Raw genomic sequence first — 15374 nt, forward strand, 5'->3', positions numbered from 1 at the left:
CTCTCAACACACATTATGATTAAAATGGATCTAGTCATTGCCAGATGTCCTCTTGTTAAGGAGAACTATGCCGAGTTCAGACCATGGCTGTATTCTCACAATGCACTGTGTCAGGGGCAAGGTGAGCCATTTGATGAAGATCCAAATGTGGCTCAGAGGAGTGAATTAATTCAGGAAGGGTCCTGTCATCAATGTCTCCTCCTCTGAGGTGTGGAGGTGTGTCCTATCCCTGCTAAGTCAACACCCAGGCTTCCACATAGTTTACTTATTCAGCAAGTATTTACCAAGCCCCACTGTGCTCCAGATAGTTGTGCCGTTGCTAAGTGACTATCCCTGGTATTGATACAGGTGGGACAGGGAGAGAAAGAGCTGGAAAAGACAGCATTTATATTGAGTTCCTGCTGCTGCTCTAACTCCTATCACCTTAGCAGCTTATCTGATGGTACTGGGAGCTGGAGATGGAAACTCACTGTCCTGAGACTAGATTCCAGGCCTTGACAGGCTTGTGCTTCTTCTTCAGGCTTCAGGAAAGAACCTGTCTAGAGCCACCTGCTCTGCTTGGCCCCATCCTTCCCATTCAGGGCCAGCATCCGAGCATCTTCTCTCCTCTTCTTCCTGATGTATGTTTCCATTCTTAGATCTTGTTGATGTTCCTCTTCCTGCCTCTCTCATGATTACCCCATAATTACATCAGGCCTTCCTTGGTGATCTTGGCAAACATGAAGGGCACATGTTCACAGGTGGCAGGGAACATCTTCTGCAGAGTTATTAAATCTACAATTATCCACTGCATGCCTGTACACACACACACACACACACACACACACACACACACACACACACACACACACAAACACACACACACACACACACACACACACACAAACACACACCAAGATTCACATCTATCTTTTTTACTTGTGGAACAACAGACAGACATTTGAGGCAAGAGGAAGAAAGGATCCCTCAAACTCCAGCTCTTTCAAAGCAGTCCAGGCCTGGGAGTGATTCTCTGGGTCCAGCCTCTGCCCTGATGTAGTCCTCAGAATGTTGCTTCCTCTGGGAGGACAGCATGAGTTCGGGGGTCTCTTCCGGGCCCCCTTCCTGCCAGTAGACTGGCACTACAGCAGTATTTATGCTTTTGCTTTTGTTTTTATTCAGTCTTTTTTTTAGTTCTCTCTTAAGTGTTTGTGGTAACTTGGTGTTCTCAGAAACCATGTGGGCCTACTATAGATGTCTGTACGATTCCCTCCATCCAGCTTTCCTTTTCTCCCTAATCTTTCCTGATAAACATGGCTCTGCTGAAGTAGCCCAAGGAATCCACAAACTACAGGGAAGGGCTTGCTACTGCTTCGGTTTTCTCTCCAGGATCCACCTTCCTGACAGTAGGTCTGCTAGTGGCAGCTTCTTCTGCAAGCTGGGTAGAAGAAAATGAGCCTTAGATCCATTTCCCTGGCAGGCCTCCCTCAGGTCTGTCTGCCACCTCTTCATTCTCCTCATTTGCTAGAGGAGAGTAGACCCTCAACTCATCACTTACAAAACTGCCCAGCTAAATACCCAGGTTCAACCCTGACAAGCTCTGTGCCCTGTGGAACCTCAGAGTTACTCCGTGATAGGATCTTTTTCTCCCAGCTACGTGTCCCTCATTTCCTGAGCCCATGCCAGGGCAGCTCTCACATCCAGGTGTCCACCATCAGTCAGTTTGAGTTGTTCTGCTTATTTTAAATTCACAAGCAATAAACTTAAATATGGTAATGGACCAAACCTCTGAGGCTGTAAGCAAGCCCCAAGTAAATGCTTTCTTTTATAGTTGCCATGGTCGTGGTGTCTCCTCACAGCACCCCTCATGTTCATACCCTCTGACCTTTGCTTTCCCATCCTCAAAGCAGCCCCAGCATCTGGCTGAGATTGTTCTTTGATTCCACATGTCTGGTTCCACACAAGTTCTTACCTTTCACGTCTCCTGGGCTTTCTGCAGGAGCTGAGAAAAGGTCTTGGACTCAGCACAAGCCTCCAGACTCAAGAGGACGGCTCCAGTGACGAGTATGACTCTATTGAGGAAGACGTCCTCTCTGAGACAGAGACCGAGGACCCTGTATTGCCAGTGTATGCCAGAGATGAATGTCCCCTTCCCAGCCATGATGCAGTGCTGAAAGATGTCCCCAAGGACCAGGAACTGGAAGGCCGGCCTCCCCAGACCACAGACACCCTTGTGGTGATGGAGTTTAACCCAGCTTCTAAAAGTGAGCTCTTCTCATGAGCTCTTCCAATGAGCTTTTTTTGGCCTTGAGAGTCTCAGCATCTAGTCCGAGGACTTAATGTTCCACAGTGCTTGAAATTCAGCTCAGAGTAAATTCCAGAACAGGGGTGAATTCATCTGGGCCCTGAATACTGCAGGGGGAAAGGCTCCTAAAGACTTCAGAGACTAAGGAAACTGTCCCCAGTGTATTGTAGGGGACTTAGTGGCATTTGCATTCCAACTAGCCTTGAATACCTATAAGGCTAGAGCTGGACTAGGCCATTGTCGTTCCCTCTTCTCCTTCCTGTCCCCTCTCCTCCCTCCTGTCCTCTTTTCTCCTTCCTGTCCCCCCTCCCTTCCCTTCTGTCCCCTGTCCTCTTTCCCCTCCCTCCTGTCTTCTCTCCTCCCTCCTGTCCTCTCTCCTCCCTCCTGTTCCCTCTCCTCCTTCCTGTCCCCTCTCCTCCCTCCTGTCCTCTTTTCTCCTTCCTGTCCCCCCTCCCTTCCCTTCTGTCCCCTGTCCTCTTTCCCCTCCCTCCTGTCTTCTCTCCTCCCTCCTGTCCTCTCTCCTCCCTCCTGTTCCCTCTCCTCCTTCCTGTCCCCTCTCCTCCCTCCTGTCCTCTTTTCTCCTTCCTGTCCCCCCTCCCTTCCCTTCTGTCCCCTGTCCTCTTTCCCCTCCCTCCTGTCTTCTCTCCTCCCTCCTGTCCTCTCTCCTCCCTCCTGTTCCCTCTCCTCCTTCCTGTCCCCTCTCCTCCCTCCTGTCCTCTTTTCTCCTTCCTGTCCCCTCCCTTCCCTTCTGTCCCCTGTCCTCTTTCCCCTCTCTCCTGTCCTCACTCCTCCCTCCTGTTCCCTCTCCTCCTTCCTACCCCATCTCCTCCCTCCTGTCCTCTCTCCCCTCCCTCCTGTCTTCTCTCCTCCCTCCTGTCCTCTCTCCTCCCTCCTGTTCCCTCTCCTCCTTCCTACCCCATCTCCTCCCTCCTGTCCCCTCTCCCTTCCCTCTTGTCCCCTCTCCCCTCCCCCCGTCCTCTCTCCCCTCCCTCCTGTCCTATACCCCCCTTTTCCTCTACCCTGTTTCTTCCTCTCCCCCTCCTATTGCTTCTCTTCTTCTATCAGATTTCCCACCTTAGTTCCGTTCTGAGGTGGCTTTCAGGCATTCAGAGGCACAGTTGCCTTCCTAGTATATATGGCCTTGTAGCATCACTAGAAAGTCCGTTTCTTTCTCCCCAAAGCTGAGGATTGGCTCTCAAAAACCACAGTAGCAGTCTACCACAGGTCGCTGCCACTCAGAATTTATTTCTTTGGGGGCTGATGTGCCAGGCTAGCTAACAGGGTTAAGGGGTCTTGTCCTCGACCTGTTCATGTGTGGCTGAGGGGAATCTGAGGGAATAAGAAGGAAGCTAGGCCAGCAGGAATAGCTGCTGTCCACCAGTTTCTGTTCTACAGAAAACAACCTTGGAAAGTAGAAGGAACACTAGTGGAGTGGGGCACAAGTGTTCGGGGATACTTGCTTCTAGGTGACCTCTGACAGTTACAGCAAATGCTGGCGGGGATGGGATTGGGCTGCTGTAGCTGGAGTAGTCAGGGCAGTGTTCCCAGCAGAGGGTGCACTGACCCAGCCTTTCTGGGGCAGGGACTCCAAGAGGGGCAGAGCATAGTGTGCCAAAGCACAGGAAAAGGGTCAGTGTGGCCAGAGCCCACTGAGTGTGAGCAAGGGAGTATATTAGTTCGTACTTCATGCTTGGGTAGTCACCTTCCGGGTTTGCTTGTTTTCCAGGATGGGAGTTCCCTCAGTACAGGAGCCAAACACTGTCCCAGCCTTTGGGGGTCTTTAGGTGTTTCTCATATGCCCTTGAGCTTCCTCCCTACACTTGACCTGTGTGTGACTTTCATGTCCTTCAAAGGTTTGACATGCTAGTTACACATTTTCCCATATACATTAAGATACAGAAATGCATTCAGGTCTGGGTTTGGGGCTGAGTGAATTACTAACATGCCTGATACCCTAGTTCTAGATTCTGTCCCTTTGCCATAATACATGCAAATTCATAAAATACTATCTGCACCTGGCATTGGAAGTCTCCTGTGTGCCACTAGTGCTAAGGGCTTTTGTGGAAACATTGATCTGAAGAGGGTGGGTTTGGCCACCATCTAAACCTCCAGCCAGGACAGGCCTCAGTTCCCAAGCTTTCGTTGAGCCTTTGCACATGCTGTTCCTGAATCTGGGATGGTTCCACCTTTGTGTCCCTGGTAATACACTAGTCATCCATGAGAATCCCGCTCCATCACTACTCTGGGCATCTTTGCTAGCCTCATCCTCTAGCTGCATCTTCATGACTTCTGTCTACATCCTATTTCCTCATCTGGTCAGCTCTCCTCTCTAGCTAGACGAGTCCCTGAGGACTGAGAATGCATCTTATTGTGCCCCTTCATCTCCAACATGCCCTTGCTGGCACCATTACTTGGATCAGTTAAAGCCAGCAGCTCATTGGCTGGCCAACCACACTAACATTCTGAGCAAGTGCCTCACCACAGTCGCTGTCTCTGTGTGTGCACACACTTCTTAGGAAGGACCTCTCCTGTCTGGAAATGTTAGATGCTGAAAGCCGTGTCATTTCAAGGTGTCTCATTTATTTATCAGTGCTGTCTGCAGTATTCCCCAAATCTCCTACTAGCAAGGTTCCTGGCACAGTAGAGTTCAATAAATATTTGTTGATTGAATAAGTGAGAAAATGGTAAACAAATGTCTGAGAGGGATGCCCTGCTTTCCCTGTGCTCAGTGGCTAACAGAATCCATTGCTTCCCCACAGGTAATAAAATGGAACGGATTTTATCTGCTAAGCGGAAAGAGAATGCTGAGGTTTTCATCCTCAGCAAACCAGAATCAGTCCTGAACCCACAACCCCCGGCGGTGTTCCCAGACCAGGAGAGGGCCTGTTCCAGTAAGCACTGGGACCCTGGGTTAAGTGGGTTGGGAGTTGAGGTAGATACTCCCAGTGGACATCATGATGAAGGGTCTTGGTTCTTACTCTCCTTGGAGGACTGAGCTGACCTTGAGCCAATGTGTTGATTTAGAGTCCTCAAAAGGAAAATAAAACAAGAGGCTTTGAGGCGGAATTTTGTGCATGATTATGAGGGTTGGCAGATTTAATCTGCTGTGGCTAGAGGTCTAGTCAGGCCAGCACCCAGACATTATCTGGTTCACAACTACCAAATCTAGTAATAGAAAAAGACTTGCAAGTATGAGGCATGGGGCTAGGAGGTGACACTGTAGTTGCTTGCTGTGCAAGCCTGAGGACATGGGTTTGAATCCCTAGTACCATTAAAACCTGTAGCAGCACATACCTGCAATCCCAGCACAGGGACTTGCTGGTCGGCTGGCCACACCAATCAGTTCAGGTTCAGTGAGAGACCCTGATTCAGAAAAATCAAGTTGGAAAGTGATAAAGACGCCTGACATTAACAGCTGGCTTCCACACATATGTATATACCCATAGATTTATATGTATATCACACACACACACACACACACACACACACACACACACACACACTTCACAAAACCCTACAAGACAGGTAGTTTTTAATAGCAACTATATAAAAAGAGTATCTGTCTACAAGACTGAGAAGTGAAAAGGCAGGATGACCTTCAGAAATAGCTGAATCTAGACAACTACTCTGTACCTGCAGTTTACCTCTGTCCTTCCAGTAAATTCCCACCTGAGATTGGAGGGCCCAGAGAAGCCAGAGAGCAAAGATAGGGTAGAAAAGCTCAGGCTTGGCAGTCACATGGTTGAGGCAGGTTCTGAGTCTCTGCCCCTAGCAGTGGAGGGTCAGCCAGCCAGGCCCCAGGGTTTGTGTATGTGATGGACACAGCCTCTCAGGCCATTGTGACCTCTAACCGTGATATTCCAGAGCCCAGTCAAGGACGGCCAGACACACTTGCTGCAGCTGATGGGGTCATAGAGATGCACTGTACTGAATGCTTTGGCTGGCAAAGACCACATGGAGTATGTATGCTAGAGGAAGCTCTGGCAGCATTGACTTTGTTGACTCTGAGTAGAGAGGAGCTGGGAAGGAGGAGGGGGCTGATGGTACAAAGTGAAAGGCTGCTCAACCCAGCAGCAGCGGGGAACATAGTAGTGTCCCTTTGTGGTCTCCCAGTGGGCTCCATGACTCCTGTTCAGATATCTTGCTCCAGGCTCACTGTCCTCAGCATGGGCTTCCTTCTCAGCACAGGAGGTTTTACTATTGTTGCCACTGTGTACAAATGTCTCAGAGTGGGGTTCTGTAATGGTGGTCATGCTCTTTCCCAGCCAACCTGCTCTGCATCTGGGACTCTATTCTCAGAGGGGACGTGCCATGATTATCTTCTCCATATGCAAGAAATAACATGAAGCTAGTCCTAACAGAGTCCTAAATGAGCCCCCAAGCTGTACCAGAATCACACCTGCAAACAGTGTAGTCAGTAACTATCGCATTACCAACATGGCATTCAAAGGAAACAGGCACAGAGACATTAAGGAATCTGTCCAAGGTCACACAGCCAGCAAAGCCATTATATAGAGAACCTGGGCTATAGAGTCTCCCTCACTTTTACTTATGACCCATGCAGCCCCCTCATGTTCTAATTCAGCCATTCTTTGCATACAGCATATCCAGTCAGTCTAGCCCTAAGCAAAAGCAGTCCTAAAATTCAAGTTTGACTCACCTGCTACAGTTTCTTAGTGGTCATTAAAATATTGTTATTATTATCAACATCATTTTTTAAAAGATTTATTTATTTATTATTTATATGAGTACACTATTGCTGTCTGGAGACACACCAGAAGAGGGCATCAGATCTCATTACAGATGGTTGTGAGCCACCATGTGGTTGCTGGAAATTGAACTCGCTACCTCTGGAAGAACAGTCAGTGCTCTTAACCGCTGAGCCATCTCTCCAGCCCCTCATTATTACTTTAAATTACTTTTTTCCAATGCTAGGTGAGGAACCTATAGGTTTATTTTCCATGTACTTATTTCCTGTTCCTGTGATGAGGTACCCAGACAAAAGCAACTTAAGGGAGAGGGGGCCTATTTTAGCCCACAGTTGTAGGTTATGGTCCCATCATGGCAGGCAGGTCAAGGCAGGAAACTTGAAGCAGCTAGTTACATCAGTAGTCAAGAGCAGAGAGCAAATGCACACATGCACACACTTGGCTCTGGTTCTCCTTTTGTAACTATCCAGATCCAAGCACAGGGAAGGGTGCCACCTATTTTGTGGCTAGGCCTTCCCATATCAACTAACAACCACAGTCCCTCATTGAGGAGAACTATCATATTGACAATTAAAACTAAGCTGCATAGAACCCATGACCTCATACTTTACCACAGTCTATAGCCCAGCCCTGATGGATGTATATTACTATTCATTTTAATAGTAACAATTTTAAAAAGTAAATAATATTTGAAATAAAGTCATTGTGTACCCTGGATTTGTTTCCAGGGCTCCTTAAACTGTGCCATGAACAGTTGCTCAGATAAGTCAAGGTGTCGACAGGAACATCCTTCACAGATGCAGGAAAGGTTGTTCCAGGCCCTCTCCCATCTTCTGTAGCTCCACAATGACCCAGCTCATGGCTATGTATTTCTGTGTTCAAACTTAGCAGTTCTGTAGTCACCAGACACACTGCATCCACCCTGTGGCCACATCTTTGTCATTTGCAGAGACCCTTTTTTTCTGAATGAAGACACAGCCATATGCACTGGAGCTAGAATTCAATAGGTCCTTGTGTGTGTGTGTGTGTGTGTGTGTGTGTGTGTGTGTGTGTGTGTGTGTGTGTGTGTGTTCATGTGTGTGTGCGTTGCTAGTGACTAACCAGAGCCTTGCACATATAGTGCCACCAAGGCATATGCCCAGCCCACCATCTTCTTAGAAGATATGACTCAAGATTCAATTTAGCTCTGTCATTTTGACAGAGCCTAATAAACTAATTCATAATCTTCTTCTCTCCCAAGCCATGGTCTAACAGATTGAGGAGACATAGGAATGGGGAACAATAGTGGGAAATTAGAAGGAGTCCAGGGGTGGATGATGGATGTCTGAGGTGGACACATTCCTGGTTCCATGGCCAAAAAATATTCAAGCTCATAAGAATCCACATATTGCCAAATCATCTGTGGGAAATCCTATTCACAGTTCCTGGGAATTATTCCCTAGATGCTGTTTGAGATGTCGTCCTCACTTTGAAGAGCTTGTCGGTATTAAAGTAGTTACCATGAAAGGTTATTGTTCTGCCATGGGCTATTCAGTATACCTGGCTTCCCTACCAGCTGAATATCTTAAGTTTGGTAGCTGAAGTGAAAGTGGAAAGATGATCTTGTTACACAATGTTCTAGGTACAATTAGATCACAGTGGCCAAAGGTGTCTTCAGAAGCCAGCAAATTTATGACCAGGTCAGCCATATATGGCTTTGCAGACAGTGCCACAAGGGTACAGCATCTCTCAGTAGACCCAAAGGAGTTTGAGTCTCTCTTTCATCCCAGGATGGGGAGTCATGGTCTCTTGGCTGACCCCAGATGAAGTACTTGGCTTTGTTATGAGTATAGGCTGCAGGAGAAGTATATTTCAAACCACAACACTAGGCAGAGGGAGCTAGAATGTTTATACCACTGAAGGTGGGCTGCTCCTGCATGTTAACTTGTGTTTGTGTGGTTGGTTGTGGTTTAGGTGTGTAAAAAGACTTCTTCAGTGGCTTGCAAGTGAGCCTTTCATTGTTATAGTTACCTCTCATCACTGTGTCATGTTGCTTTGCCTTCAGTTTCTTTTGGCCAGTGTTTATGGCCTGTATCTTGCTTTCATTCTTTTCCTTTCAACTTCCTACATCTTTATATAAAGGTTTGTTTGTTTTTTTATTTGTAAGCAGGATGCAATTGGCTTTTATTTTTATCCTCCAATGATCTGTGTGTTTTAATGGGAGCATTTAGTCCATTTACATTTAATGTAATTGCTGATATATTTGAGTTTAAACCTGCAATCTTATTATCTGTTTTTTATTTGTTTTGCCTGTTTCACATTTCTCTTTTTTCCCTCCCTCGCCTTTTGAACCAATTGTCTTGTATTATTCCTCTTTCTCCTCCATATTAGCTTGTTAGTTATACATTCTTTTATTCTTTTACTCATTACTAGAGATTGCAATGTGCATTCTTGACTTATTAACATCTACTTTAAATTAGCACATTTGCTGATTCTAATTTAGTGGATAGACCTTCAGCTCTAAATGTTTGTTCCCCTCCCATTTTAAATTCTATCGCTATTCACTTTAACTCCCCGCAGGTTTTTAATCCCATTAGACATCATTATTATTGTTGTTGTTGTTTTGTACAGTCAGTAGTAATTTTGAGGCATCTACACTGTTAACTTTTCCACACCCCTCACTCCTGGATATTCAGGTCACTCTTGCTCTCTGTCACCCCTTGAGGCCATCATAAGCCATGCTTAGCTTCCAGTTTGTGGCAGCTCTTCTCAGCATCGTAGGTACCTTAAAGAGGCCTCCCACGTGCTGTGTTCACCTTATGCCTGCTCCTGACCCAGTACTGTTTCACAGCTCCCTCCCTGCCTGTGTCTTCAAACAGATTCCTTTTGATAAACCAACTTTTGTAATATTCAGACCAGAGTGTACTTCAGTGAAAGATTGCTTGTTCAATGAACTAGTCTACCATTCTAAAAGGGTAACCCATTTCCTGTACTCTCTTAAGCACTGTTTCTCCTCTTATTTCCTAAGCCCATATACCATTGACCTTATGTCAATTAAACATTCATATAACATGTAGCATCATCCCTCTTCCTTGCTGTCAAGGTCCCTGGTTCTTATTCTTACCCTGTATTGCTCCAGTGCCTAGCCATTAGCTTTCTAAAAATATTGGTATCTCCTTCCAGAGACCTCTTGTCTTCTGGAAGGTGAGTGAACATTTGTCTTTGATGCAGAAAGTTTGCCATCCCTGTTGTCAGGGTGATCTAGGAAAGTGATATATCAGAGGCACTTCTGCCAGATAAGCCACCAGCTGCAGAAATACAGTAACACCCTCAGCATGAGTTGAGTTAGAGGATGCTGACAGCCCTGTCGTTAGTGTTCCTGTACAAACACCTGCAGCACAAGCGTCATATGTCAAAGTCCAGAGTCTCATAACATTCCAGTCAGTCCTCATTAACATCGAGTGGTAAAACATCAAACTGGCTGGGGATGCTGGTGCACACCTGAGATCCCAGCACCCAAGAAGTGAAAGCAATAGGACCAGGCACTCAAGGTCAACCCAACTGCATAGTGAGTGTGCGACCAGCCTGGGCTACATGAGCCTCTGTCTGAAAAGGAGTCTTAAGTAACAAAGGAAGCGATTTAGTGGCTCACCATAGACATAAAAGCCCATGTCTTTGGGTGAGGCCTAAGGCCTGTAGGGTCCATCTGCCCAGGCTCTTATCAGAGGGCTATTTGTTCTGAACTTAGTTGTGTTTTCCTCAGATTGTGTTCTCAGACTGGAATTTGCCTCAGAGTAGTGGAGTTTCCCATCCCATCCTATCAGATTCACTGGATATAAATGCCTAAGCATTTGTCTCCAAGAGTTCTCAGATGCCTCTGTATTGCTGGTGAGGAAACTCACTGTGGGAACCACTTCTCACACACAAGCAGACAGGCATTTCCCTGGGGGCCAGAAATGGCCCAGGGGCTCCAGGCTCCCTAATCCTTTTTCTGCTATGCAAACCTAAAGGGGGGAAGAATGCTCCTTTCCTAAGAATCATAGTGTGAATTCTAAAACCCTGTTTTCTGGGCCAGTCTGCAGCCTCTGTGAGCAGGGAGAAATGTATCAGATCCATCTAGAGGGAGAAGAGTGCAGAGGGTGTCCTTCCCTGAGTGATACCACAGGTGCTGGGAAGGGCTCCTTCCATGTTGGAGTTAGTCACGCAGGCCGTTGTGCTGAAGCAGCTAGAGCTGAGGCAAAGACAATGCACTTTGCTTTTTTTACTTTTCTCATTGCTGTGACCAAATGACTGGCAGAGGCAAATTAAGGGAAGCAGGATTTAATTTGGCTGACAGTTTCAGGTTTCTTCCCTAGCCAGTTGGATTGTGTTTCCTGGTCTATTCTAAGGCAGAACATCATGGTGGCCAGAGTGTGTCTTGGAACAACTTCTTCGTGGTAGACAAGAAGCAGAGGAAAGGGGGCATATAGGAAGAACCCAGTGCAAGACCTAGGCCCCAAGGACATGTCTTCAGTGATTGACCTCATTCAGCTAGGCCTTACCCCTTACCTTTCACCAGCTCCCAATGCTGCCATCATAGCTCCTTTAAGAGATAATCTGTACTTTGGGTCAGAACTCCGAAGATCTAGACTTTTCAAGAAACACCTCACAGTCGCATATAGGTGTGTCCCACTAATCTCCCAGGCTGATCAATTTGACAACTAAGATAAATCATCACATGCTTACAAAAGAAAATGCATGTCACTGGGTTGGTCTGATAAAACACAGATCACCAGCTACTCCTGGTATTTGTTTCCTAGAGCAGTGCATTAGTTAGGGTTCTCTAGATAACAGAACTGATGGGATTGGATGGATGCATAGACAGACAGACAGACAGACAGACAGACAGACAGACAGACAGACAGACAGACAGACAAAGAGGATTTATTAGAGTGGTTATCAGGGTGGTCCAGCTAGTCCAACAGTAGATGAACTTGCCAGCAAGAGCAAGAACAGGCAGGCAAAGAGCAAAAGCTTCCTTCTTCCATGTACTTCCATAGGCTGCCACCGGAAAGTGTGGCCCAGATTAAAGGTAGATCTTCCCACCTCAAAAGATGCTGACTAGAGGTGGGTCCTTCCACTTCAAATGATTTAATAAGAAAAATCCTTCACAGATGTACCCAGTCACTTGGGTTTTAGTTAATATCATCAAGTTGAAACCAAGAACAACTATCACAAGTAGAGTTGAACATTCCCAGCCAAGTTCCTTGGGACACAATAGCTGGCTGGCCATGTAACACCCTTGAGGAAAGAGATGTCATTTTCATCTAGATCCATAGTTGCCTTCCTTGAAAATTATACAGCAGGGATGCAGGAAAAGAGCAGCTGAAGAATGAATGTTCAAGTGAGATGGTTCAGCTTCCTTGTTGGCTTGACTGGATTGGGAATCACCTAGGAGACAAAATCTTCAGGCATATGCGAAAGCATCTGCAGAGAGGGTTAGTCCAGGTGGGAGACCTACCCTGAATGTGGAGCAGCCCTACTCCATGGGCTGAATGAGAAGGGGAAGGAGAGCTTCCCTCTGTGATTCTTGACTGTGGGCACAGTGTGATTACTGTCTCAGCTCTGCTGCCACATCCCCATTATAATAGACTGTTTCCCTCCAACTGTGAGCCAAGAGTCCTTGAGCTGCTGTTTTACTATGCATTTGTCACAACAGAGAGAAAAGTAATTATTGTACAGGGCTGTAGGGTAGCACCTGCCATGGAGAGAACCCCAAACAAACTAGAGTGTGCCTCAATAAGCCAGCTATGCCGTTCATTGATAATCTCTGCCTAATAACTTCTCTACAGTGAAATGCTTCAAATAGTAGCCCTGTTATTCACGATCTCTTTGCTTTAGCCTCCTGAGTGCTGGCATTGCATCTTCTGGGAAATGCTGCAATATCCCATTGCAGTGTGGCCTGTGTTCAAGGTGAGGAAGTCTGTAGGCATGGGAGAAGTCGCCTAGTGATAGGAGCCTCGTACAGTGCAGTCAGGGTGGGCAGAGTTCAACAGGGAGAGACCTCAGGGAGAGATGTCCCACTTAGAGTTTGGAGATGGACGTGAGCATCTCCCACAGCTATTATCCTGGGCATTTTGCTGTCTGGCATGGTGCAGTCTCTAGGACAGTGAACATTTGACAACAGAGGGAAAACTCACTGTGGAAGCTGGAGTGCTTCTGTCCGATGAACTGTTGGTACCACTTCCTACTGCAGACATTCATTGTCATATTGAGTTACTATTCTGAGGCTACCCAGTAACAAACCCTTTCCAGATTTAGGTAGGTCTGTTTTCTGGGGATCCATTCCATTTTCTTAAGGCACATCGTCTGTAATGGTCTGAATAGGAAACGTCCCATTCGTCACATTTGATTGGTTTGCTGCTGTTTTGGGGGGCTCTGGAAACTAGAAGGCAGGGCCCAACTGAAGGAAGTAGGTCTTTGGAGACAAGCCTAGACAAGGAACTTGCTGTGGCCCTTTCCTCTCTCACTGTTCCTTACTTGCCATGAGGTTAACAGCCTCCTCCTCCCTGTCTCACTGCCATGGTCTGCCTCCTGTGGGCCTGGAATCATCAGGGCTAAGGACAGTGGGCTGGAGCACTGGGGTATTTCCTCCTCTCCTTTCCTTAAGGTATCCATTTGGTCACAGCAACAAGAGAACTGGCTAGCATAGCATATAACCACACAGGCTTCACTGTGGGCTACTGGTTTGTGATCACCATAATGGATGCCTGCCAATCTCACATTTCATCCTTGCCACTGCAGTCGATCCTGGGTGACCCTCAGAGCCCTGGCATGTTTTGCTGTGGTTCTGAATTAAAGCCTACTGAGGCACAGCTGGTAGAGAGGTAGGTCACCTTGCTGTAAGTGCTTTGTGGTGTATTGAATTCACAGCCAGTCTCCTGAATGACACGCCTTTTGTTTTTAGGTAAGAGAAGAAAGCCAAGCACCAGGGAAGTGAAGTGAGTGGAGTTACTGGAAGAAGGATGGTTCTCCATCCAAAAAGAGCAGTTTGGGATAAATTAAAATGTGCAATTTGGCTTTTGCTAGTAGCTCAGATTTACAGAGTGAATAAATCCACTATTCCCTGGATCCAAGATGAGAATAAATTCACCACCGTGTGACATTCAGGCCAGTGTTGGTGCAAGTGAGAGATGTGGGCATCCAAAAGAGTTAAAGGGTGGTTGCAGTGGGGGAAAGCACACAGAAAGACGGTGGCCATCAGCAGTGGGACTTGGGGGACTCTGTTCAGGAAAGGCAGCAGCAGTTCAGCACTGGTGGTAGAGCTGCAGAGCCAACCTTCTCTTTGAGAATGGTCACAATTTTAAACCCACCTTCTTAGCATAATCTGCCTAGAAAGGCACACACAGCACCCATGATCATGCTATGGAAGAATGTGCCAAAACTGTCATACAGACAAAACTGGTCTCTTTCTAGGCCTAGGTGATTGACTTTTGCCTCTTGTCTTGGAGGCCATGCTATAGACTTTCTAGCTCTCTCTAGACCACTGGTCTAGTGCAGCCCCAGATCTCCGAACCTCAGAGGAAAAGCCTCATCTCTACAGGCTGGATGTCATGAGGCAAGAGTCACCACGTAGCTCTTTGGCACTGATGTTTGAGTGTTTTGGTCAGTGGATAGGGGTTTATGTTCAAGGACTATGAGAGTTTCAGAGTCTGCTTGTCCTGGTGGGCCTCCTGTGAACAGAAAGCTAACATGCTCACTGAGCCCTGCACATGGTCCTAGGTGATTATATACAAGACCACCTGGACGGTCTGCAGCAGATATGGGCTTTTCAGCTGTACTCTACTCGTGAGAGAAGGTATTCTATCCACAAACACTGAGATTTACAGGGCTTTGATAAGTTATTTTCTGTTGGTGAAATAAGCCAGTTGAAGCCAGATTAGATTAGATTAAATATAAATTTATTGAGAAGCTGCTCTCAGAGAGTTTACTGGCCTTAAGGACCAAGGCCAGGGAATTCACCAAGGGAAGAGAGGGTGAGGAAGAAGAGAAAGAGAGAAAGGGCATGTTCATAGAGAGAACAGAGAAAGAAGAAGAAACCAAAATGTCTGTATTATATAGAGAAGAGCCTCTGGGGAAAGAGTAGCCCAGTCCCTCAGCTGGAAAATTTGGGGTTGGGGGTAGGTTATGCCAGGTAGGAACTGAGGGATACTAGGAGAGCCTGGAGGCAATGTCTGCTTTGATAGGAAAGGTATACACCTTGGTCCCTATTCCTCAGGCCCTACATCAAACAGGTTTGGGACTGATTTTTCCCACCCCTTAATTTGACAGAAGCTCTAATGCCAGATGCAGAGATGTAGCAGTAAATAAGATGGGGATGGCCCCAAAGAGCACGTGAGACCTTGGAGCCTACCCAGGGCCTT

The 15374-nt window shown here is 46.8% G+C and overlaps 1 protein-coding gene across 11 annotated transcripts in view; it reads left to right on the plus strand.

The window, feature by feature from the left end:
- The window catches only part of Katnip (katanin interacting protein), a 166565-nt gene that overhangs the window by 83315 nt on the left and 67876 nt on the right, over positions 1-15374 (plus strand). For all 11 annotated transcript variants that reach the window (XM_039082889.2, XM_039082891.2, XM_017589397.3 and 8 more), the window contains 2 exons: positions 1979-2243; positions 5044-5175. In XM_039082889.2, coding sequence (XP_038938817.1) covers positions 1979-2243; positions 5044-5175 — 397 coding nt within the window. The remainder of the gene's footprint in view (positions 1-1978; positions 2244-5043; positions 5176-15374) is intronic.

This window comes from Rattus norvegicus, chromosome 1 (assembly GCF_036323735.1).
Source record: "Rattus norvegicus strain BN/NHsdMcwi chromosome 1, GRCr8, whole genome shotgun sequence".
Classification (NCBI taxonomy): Eukaryota; Metazoa; Chordata; class Mammalia; order Rodentia; family Muridae; genus Rattus; species Rattus norvegicus.